Source organism: Phaethon lepturus, unplaced genomic scaffold (assembly GCF_000687285.1).
Source record: "Phaethon lepturus isolate BGI_N335 unplaced genomic scaffold, ASM68728v1 scaffold36217, whole genome shotgun sequence".
In the NCBI taxonomy this organism is placed as follows: domain Eukaryota; kingdom Metazoa; phylum Chordata; class Aves; order Phaethontiformes; family Phaethontidae; genus Phaethon; species Phaethon lepturus.
In genome coordinates this window covers 4,622-13,730 of record NW_010554659.1, presented here as the reverse complement: position 1 = coordinate 13,730, position 9,109 = coordinate 4,622, and the positions used below count along the sequence as shown (strand labels likewise).

The following is a 9,109-nucleotide window of genomic DNA, read 5'->3' as shown; positions in this document are numbered from 1 at the left end:
AAAGCCACATCTTAAGTCCTCCTTAGTACAGAGTACAGAAACTCAGGGCAGGCAACATATGCAACATTAATATCATGGTACTATGAAACTGCACTTCAGGGCTCTGAGCAGAGCATCTCTGCAAGTTTATGGGGAGCACTGTATTGTCAGAAAATGAAGGAAGTAAGTTACAGTCCCTTTGGGGGAAAAAAAAAATCCATACAGAAAAGCCGTATTAAAAATATTAAGGCAAGGCCTCTACAATTGCACACCACTTCAGGCCTGAATTAAATAATGAGTATTCTATTACTTAGATGTTGCCCTAATTTCTCTTTTATGGCCTACAGCAAAGCTTTCCACTGCCCCCCCCCCCCCCCCCCCCAATTCTCTACTGAAGGCCTAGTAACATGTCACTTGCATGACATCTCTCACGGTCAGTAAAAGACCATATACACATCCTCTTCCAGGCAGGCATTTGAAAGAAATAATCTTCTGTCAGGGAAAATGGATGTAATGTATACTGTAGTGAAGTCACACTAAACATAACACATATGGACAGATGCACTGTAAAATAAACAGCTTAATAACTAAAGCATGAAACATCTGAGACCCACTAGAGTAGGTCAGATGGAATAGAAAGCCAAAATGAGAATTCTCCATTTTTTAGGTTTAGCTTCACTACTGCTTTAATGTAACGTCTGTACTTCAAACTAAAGAAATTGTACAGGAAAGAATATATATGATCATTCTGGTGAAGAAAAACATTCCCATGATTACTCAAGCTCAGAAAATTTTTTAATTAACTAAATGTGTTAAATTATGCCAGTGATTAAATCTTGTTATTTACAAGATCAAGTACTACTCTGATTCTTAGTAATGGTGCTGTATCTAAATTAAGATCACAGGGGTTGGATTAGGTTCTGATTGCTAAAAGCTTGCTTTTTTTTAGCTGTCTATCCAGTTCTTTGGAGTTTTTGAGTCTGGAAAAAAGGAAATGAAGTCAAACATTTTTGTGCCTCAACATATTTTACATCTAGATCAATTTTTGCTATCTAGTCCCATGACTCAGTAACATGGTTTAAATTTGAAGCCTGTAACAATTGTGACATAAGATTGCAGAAGACAACATATTTTTCTTCACAGTAACACACTAATTACTGTACTCAGTGGTAAAAATAATTACAAAATTGAAGTTTAAGTACTATGTTTCCAAATACCTCTACACAGAGCACCAAATTATTTGTGGGGGAGCATCAAATTTCCTGACATTTTCCATATAATCCTTACAAACACCTGACATCACCAAACTTATATTTTGAAGAATTCTACAGAAACATTGCACAGACTTTGTACCACAAGGGCTTATACATTCAAAGGCAGCCTTCTGGAGTGCAGGTCCATCCATTCACATTGGGGAAAAAAGTTCACATAAACTCCAAAAATAAGAAAATGAAGTGAAACCTAGTGTGACTTTACACCAATAAGAACAACAATAAGGACAATTACTATAACAAACAAAATTAAAATAACAAGCATCTTCCGATTCTTCTTTTGATATTGCTCTGCCTATAGAAACAGAAAAGAAGGAGTTAGTACTTCGGTTTCCACAAAGCCACAAAGTATAGACTCTTGTTTAGTGTAAGTGAAGTACATGTATCTCAACTGTTCTTCGGTACTTGACATTTCATACAATGTATATTGCAAGCAACTCCCACAAAATAACTCTGGTCTGCACCATAGACTTCAGCGAAGGTACGTGTACACTGAAGTCACATTTATCCATATGAAGCAGCAGACTCTATAAAGAAGAATGCATCCTCACGTTGGTTAAGCAACCTTACTGTGACTTCTGTTCAGCAGTCCTTGAGAGGGCCCTATGCCTCCAGAGGACACAAGAGCTACACAAAAGAATGATACTTCATTCGGAAGAACACTTAGCTATGAAGACCATGGAAACAAGATCAGACAACTGGCTATGTGAAAGTCTGAACAGGAAAATGAAAGTCTAAACAGGAAAAGTGGGTAAGACATTTGAACTCATTTTGCCAATATAAGATTCCTGTATTATATTTGAAGGACATTGAAATTCACAACAAAACTTCATTTTTTAATAGGCATTTTGTACCTGATTCTGCTGTGCACTTTCATTTAATTTCAGTTAGAACTGAAAGCTTTCTTTTTGATTTGGTTCTCAGTTTTCTGCTTCATTCCTTCTTTCTTCTAACCACATTTTCTCATCCCTTTCCTCTTTTTCACAGGGGAATTAAAAGGAGGCAACATGGAGAAAGCTCTCCAAAAGCCAAATGAAAGTCTGCTAATAGAAGCTAAACAAAACTTGAATTTAAGTCTTTTTAAATTAATAAACCTTCAAGATTTAAAGGGAAAAAGATATTAATTCTTCTCCCTTATAGTCCCTGGAAAGTAATTACTTATTATCAGATGTGCTAAAGAGGAGTTTTCGACCTGAAACGATGTAACATGCAACTACTGCGATTACTTAGTTAATTAGGCTTTAAGTATCAAAGCCTGCCAAAGTATCACAACTGATTGCAATTTTCATGTGAAGCAGGAATTGGTAACTAGTGATTCATATCACCAGACTTCTGCAGTGAATTAATGCAATTTCTGTGGAAGTGCTGTCTCAGTAGTTTGTAATAATCATGCCAATTAAAACAGAAAAGAAAACTGACATTATAGATATTAAATCAGAATAAAGTTACCAACCATATTAGAAACAGCAGGGTATCTGTCTTTAATAGTACTATTCAGACCTGTTTGTATGTCTTCCACAATAGCTGAAAAACTTCCTATGCTGTACTGAAAACAAGTATATATTGCATGAAAAATCCATACTCTAGTCAGCAATCCAAACAGGTGTTTGCTGACAATTCATTAACTGCCATTAGAGTAGATATAGCATTGATTCCAACAGATTCATTTATTTCCAGTTCAGTTTGTGCAAATTGCTTGCAATTACTTTAAGCCTCATTCACCAATGGTCAATGCATTATTTTAGTGATCCCCAATTTACTTTTATGTATAACAAGAATAAATCTATAACCAATTTATTTCGCTTTTCCCCAAATGGCACATTTTTGCTGTCCATATTAGAAGTCTACCATAATATGAAGTTGAATGTGTCGTAATAAGATGTCCACATTTCCAAAACAGAATGTTTTACTTTGAGACTTTTACATAAGCATTTCCAGCAATGGAAGGACTGAACTGAGCTGACAAGTCAGAACTTAGCTTAAAATCAAAACAAAACAAAAAAGCCAACAACACAACCACAAAACTCTGTTCCGCTGCCAATCCAAACTTTCCAGACATTCATAGTAAAAGCTTCACATTAAAAGCATAAGGTTGGACCTAACTTCTAACAAGTGCCAGATGGCAAGAGAAAACATTGAAAATGACTCTTGCTGCTTACGCTATTGAGATAAGGTTTTTAAACAAGGATATATCAACTGACTGAAATCTATAACGAGGTACTCCATAACCAGTCCTATTTCACAAGTGCTGGGCTCTCAAAACAGAGAAGGAATTGCAGATAGGTCCCATGAGGTCAGCAATATGAAGATCAAAGCACATTGCCTGGATACCCAGGAAGTTATTTAAGAAATTAACCCTAGGCAGCAAGCACAACATTAGCAGAAGTTATATGGAAAGTTCCCACTACAATACAGTTGGATTTATACTGTACAGCAATCATTTCTAAAAGGGTTGATGTCCAACTGAAAAAAGACTGAATAAATGGATATTAAATTATAGAAGATTATTAAATATGCAAAGCAGCTTAAGTATTCTGTCAGCTTACCTTATGTAGTTGTTTTAGACCCTCTTCAGTTTTCATACATGACTGTTCGACATTGTAGTCAATTCTATCTAGAACTGTTCCCTAAATAAAATGGGGAGAATGAGCACTGAATTGAACCTAAATAAACTTCATAAAGCCATTATTATTATTATGAGCAGTAGAGTAATTAACAATGCTCACGGCAAACAGCTAATGAACTATGTAAACTATGAACTTTTACAGAAGAGCTAGTTGGGACTTCAATAAATTATCTCCTTGCTCAATGCCTAACTGACAGCTCTGTCACCACCTCACATCGCATCTCTTAATAATCACCTTACTTCCAGTTCAGGTGCTTTTGGCTGACGTTTAGCCTAAACTGAACCTCTGGGAGACATAACCACCAGAACCTTGGCATTCTATGTTTTTAGTCTAACACCCATAACCAGTTGAATTTTTTTTTCCCCCCATTAATTCATCTTCTGGCAGATTTCAAGCAGAGGAAACCTTAGCCTGAAGAGGTAAGTTTGGAAAAGTGAGAAGCAGATGAAAACACGATGTTAGAACAGGAAGAGTCTGGAAGCCTTACCACTACATGGAATCTCCTAATTTCTTACTAACACTGTGATGTCAATGTACCTGTTCTACTATCATTGCTCCCAGGTCCCTAAATATTTCATTGAGATCGGAGATTGACTGTACAATCTGACGGATTTCACGTTCTTCCACCATTAATGTGTTTTGCTCCACCAATGCTAGCTGGTCATCTGTAAAACCCTGTTGAAATAAAAGATTTAGATGTTGAACTAACACTAGCAGCATGAAAACACTTTTAAGTATTATAAGAGTTCATAACATAACAGTCCTTTTGTAATTTTTCACAGTAGACAACTACCTAAGGAAAAAAAAAATCTTACTGTATTTTAAAAACAGTTTCAGGGCCACTAAAGTAACTTGGACAGCTGTTTATAGTTTTAGCAGAGAAAATGTAAGTCTTGCATCCTGCCTGAACACATAAACAACTTTTAAAAGTAAGATCTGTCCTAAAGAACATTTTTATTGATGTACAAAACCAATACATGTGTCTTGTAGTTATGGAGTATCTACTGATTGATCAGCATTACAGGAAGTCCCATAATGTCAGTGGTCACTAAAATGTGTGAAGACACAGCAGCAATCCTGATTTTGTTTTAAACTATAGAGACCTTACTGGTTTTGTCTCCCAAGGCTGTTCACAACTATCCTTCCCCCCACTACTCATACACAGAGATAAATGAAAAACCTCTACACACAAGGTTAGCTGAAAAGCTACCTTGGCTTCTTGTGTAAGTTTTCAGTTAAACATTAAGCATTACAGTTTACAGCATTACTGCAGAGTATTCTACAGCACTATTAGATAGGATGCAAGAGAAGAGATACCACCAGTGCTTAGAAATGCAGTATCCCCAAACTCTGTAACAGAGTAAACCAAAGAAGGGTATCTGGTACTGCTGTACAACATACCAACTTAACTGTGCAGAAACAAATCACTACACCTTTATGTGCAACCATCTGTAATACTGAAAACCTTCAGTTACACTTCAGAGGTAACTTTAAAGAGTGCCACATTCCACTCAAGCTCAGAATCACACAATTTTCTAACAATTACTCTTGCATCTGCCCAGAAAGGTGGTGTGACAAAGGACAGCACTGTCTTTACAGATCTTCTAGTCCCTTGTCAGTAACGTGAGGAGAATTCAGTAGTCAAACTGAGTTGCCTCACACTGCAAAGCTGAGGCTAATGGCACAATCACCTTAATATCGCAACAGCAATACTAATTAGGAAAATGCATCACAAATCTGCAGAAATAGAATTTCCATGTAGCTTGGTGTTTGATATTTTCATATTAAGATTAAAGGTACATTAAAAAGTTTCTTTGTATTGAATTTGTGTAATAATATCTTAACTTACCCTATCGTAAAGTGTATCATCCTCCCCATCATCCATCAGTGGGACTGAAGTGTCAAAGAAGTGTTTGGATCTTTCTTCTCTATTCTTCATGCCTGTAAAAGATAAACTATGTTTGAGCATAATATTTATGCACACTAAAATCAGAGTAAGAGTAAGGTCTGAAGCACCAGATGGGAAAGCACGAAAAAAAAAAAATCAGCCTAATAAATGACATAAAAAGCAGTATCTAAATTTTAACTGTCACATAGGCTTACTATTTAACAAAGCATAAAATTCAACCAGACGTGCACAACTCTGAATAAATCAGTGATTTTAAGTCATTATGTTCCATGAAGTTAAAAAAATTAGGTAAGTTAAGAGCCTTAAAATGTAATCACTCCAGGCTATTTTCTAACACATTCTCTCAGGAACATCCCTCATCTGAATTGTGATTCTAAGTTCCACCTCTGACATTTATACTATGGGAGGAAGAAATACATCAGTGTTAAATTTGAAGATCAAATTTTTGTAGGTTTCTTCCAAGGTTAAGATAATCTTACTTAGCTGAAAGTAAAATTGCACACAATTTTAGCGTTTTAAACAGAGGGTATTCCACTTCCGATCTGTTTATGGATGCAGAATTTTAATTCATCACAGATTACCTTTTGAAGTTTAATCTACCACAGACTACAATCAACGGCAGGTATCATGTCTGAAGACTAATAGCTGCTTCACCAGTGTAACAGAAGTATCTTTGCAGACCACAGTTTGAGAAGCAACGACACATTAAAAATGTGGATGGATGAAATACACTGGTTTCATTGATACATTTAACCATGAAATTTCTCCTTATGAAATTTCTCCAATATGAAAAAGTAAAGCAGTTTGAACCTGGGCTGAGAACCAGAAACTCCCAAATTCTAACCTCCACTCTAATATGTGTGCATCACTTAACGTTTCTGTGCTTCAGTTTTCCCAACCAAGAAAACAAGTACACCTTAATTAGTGGTTTCTACAGAAGGTGCCCATGTATTAACTGTATCTCTTATGCTTACGTTTGAGATAGTCAGACTGTGCATGCCTAAAGTTGGTGGATAGGTCCTGAAGGGACTGTGCTAAGGAAGACACTACATTCCTGAGAACACGTGCTTCTTGTTCTGTACAACTACGTGACCTGCTCTGCAAGACCTGGACTGCTCTCTGACATCTGTGAAATAACTGAGAAAACAATTCCATTAGTAAAAAACCATACAGCAACACACACTTTAAATATCATATTGCAAAAGTTCCAAATGGAAAACATGTTTTTATTTCTAGATTTTTAAAATTAATTTATTGCCCAGTGCAATGTTTAAAAAGGTATGAAAACACAGAACATAGATGAACAAACAACTTAGAGCTAACAGGCAGCAGAGTAACACAACTACTTCTGACCAAAGACATTTGCTTCATTATAACTGCTTGGACCAGAAGCCTTAGAATACATATCTCTCTATTTCTCTGAGATACCCGTAAATGTGATTTGCTCAAGTCTCCCAATCCTATTCCAAGTAGAAAAGCAAACGGGTAAATAAAAGAACAGGGAGGTTAAGTGACTCAGTGAGAATGCAGTACTGAGCAGAGTGCCCAGGACTGCTGGCTCACTGTAATACTGATTACAAAAGAAATGCTCTACTCGAAGGAAGCCACTGCCTCATCACGATGCATTACAGATATGTCAAACTGTAGGTTTAGAATTGAAAGCAGTCTGTACCTGTGTGATCTCCTGGGTTGTTATTTCTATTGCCCGTTCTTCTTCACTGCTGTCATCCAGTGTTGGTCTGTTTAGATGTTTATCATGAAGACTGGCTAATTCTTTCATCTTCTGTTTAACCCTGGCAATATCATACTGAATCTAAACCAGAAAATCCAACAACGAAGAAAGGGAAGTGACTAATGTTTCAGAGGAAAAGGTTCTGACAAATGCTAAACAAAAATCATTGAAGGAGATCTATGTAACATATAAAGCAGACCAAAGATCATTGAAAAAAATAGATAAAAAGCTAACTAAGAAGTAGCTGAATACTCTCATATACTTTGAGTTTGCTACTTTTTAAATCTACTCTTATTTAGGCAAGACTACTGTTTTCAAATATGCTTCATTAAGTTGGAATAGTATTTTTATCATTGAATAATTAATATCATAGTAAGAATGTTTACCCAACTTCCAAAAATACAGACGAAAATTCAGGTCACACTTTCAACTCTGTCAAATATTGACTAGCCTGAACTTAACAGGAGAGGTTAAATGACATGTTTCCAAACAAGTAACTAAAAATAAACCTGTAAGGATGATTATTACTATAGTAAAAAGGAGACTGATCACCTTTCTGCAGAATGGATTCCGTACACACAAACTGATGAACCAATATGTGTGCTGAAAGTCAAGAATAACTTGGCTCCAGAATCATTCCCTCATATTGTCCACATATTTCTATAGCCTGCAAGGCATCAATACTCCCTAGGCAGGAAAAATTCTCCTGCTAGAAGATACTAACATTTTCTGTTTTCAAGTAGTAAACTGCTAATCTCTACCATTTTAGGGTCTATTCAGTTGGACCCCTGAACAGGTTCAAAGTCCACTGGAAGTGCTAATTTTTTTGTATCCTTCCTTCTAGGTTTCAAACTGAGAACAACTTTGCTTTGCTAAGAGCTTTAGGACCTTTCTGCAGTCTCACGTCTAAACGCTCAGCTATAGCATGTCTATCCTAATGGTCTCAGTGTACTGCTAACACTGTGCTCCCACTGATGATGCAAACCCAGTCTCCTGGAATTTCTAGCTCTAGATAATCTCCCTTTATTTCACATGCAATATATCCTTCAAGATAAGAAGTCACAGCTTGCCTGATACTGTCCTCTAAACAATTTAGGAAACTAGTTTTAATCTTTCTTCTAATACTACTTCTATCATAAAACCTACAGCATTGAGAGTGTAACTGACAACACTATAAATCCTTGCACGAGAAATCAAACTCTGTGTTGGATTCGCCACACAACTTACTTCATCTGCTCCATCAACCCATTTGGGAGGTAAGCGTTTTGTTACTCCAATTGCTGCTTCGGGATCTAAACTTATTCCCGATACCAGTGCCATACGATCATCAGCAAGCTACAGAAGGCAATAAAAGACAGCAAATTAATTTTACTCAAATTAGATACAAATCCTTGAGCATTAGAAAAAAGTGCACGTATGCCTTCCAATAAAAATTAACCTAAAAAATGTGTTTGTGCATGAGGCAGGTATGATCAAGCTCCACATCTCATTTGTGCTTATATGCTAATGACAATCAAGAGTCCCACTTCCTACAGGATCTGAAAGATCAAAGTTACTATTAGAATAAATTCTCAGCAGATTTTCAATGAGA

At 36.3% G+C, this 9,109-nt stretch overlaps 1 protein-coding gene across 1 annotated transcript; it reads right to left on the bottom strand.

Annotated features, from left to right (window-relative positions):
* Nucleotides 1-813: 813 nt before the first annotated feature.
* STX16 (syntaxin 16) lies at nucleotides 814-8,847 on the bottom strand. The gene is made up of 7 exons (XM_010291931.1): nucleotides 8,746-8,847; nucleotides 7,459-7,599; nucleotides 6,761-6,923; nucleotides 5,727-5,818; nucleotides 4,415-4,552; nucleotides 3,797-3,877; nucleotides 814-1,545 (listed from the first exon to the last, which is right to left on the bottom strand). The coding sequence occupies exons 1-7, from the start codon at nucleotides 8,836-8,838 to the stop codon at nucleotides 1,441-1,443; spliced, it is 813 nt and encodes a 270-aa protein (XP_010290233.1). The 5' UTR covers nucleotides 8,839-8,847; the 3' UTR covers nucleotides 814-1,440.
* Between the last annotated feature and the right edge of the window lie 262 nt (nucleotides 8,848-9,109).

Excerpts from the sequence above, each read along its gene's own strand:
- STX16 (XM_010291931.1), bottom strand. The coding sequence starts at position 8,838 with ATGGCACTGGTATCGGGAATAAGTTTAGATCCCGAAGCAGCAATTGGA. Across the intron at positions 4,553-5,726 it reads ATGATACACTTTACGATAGG|GGTTTTACAGATGACCAGCT; the intron begins GTAAGTTAAGAT and ends TTATTTCAACAG. Across the intron at positions 3,878-4,414 it reads GAGCAATGATAGTAGAACAG|GGAACAGTTCTAGATAGAAT; the intron begins GTACATTGACAT and ends CATTTTATTTAG.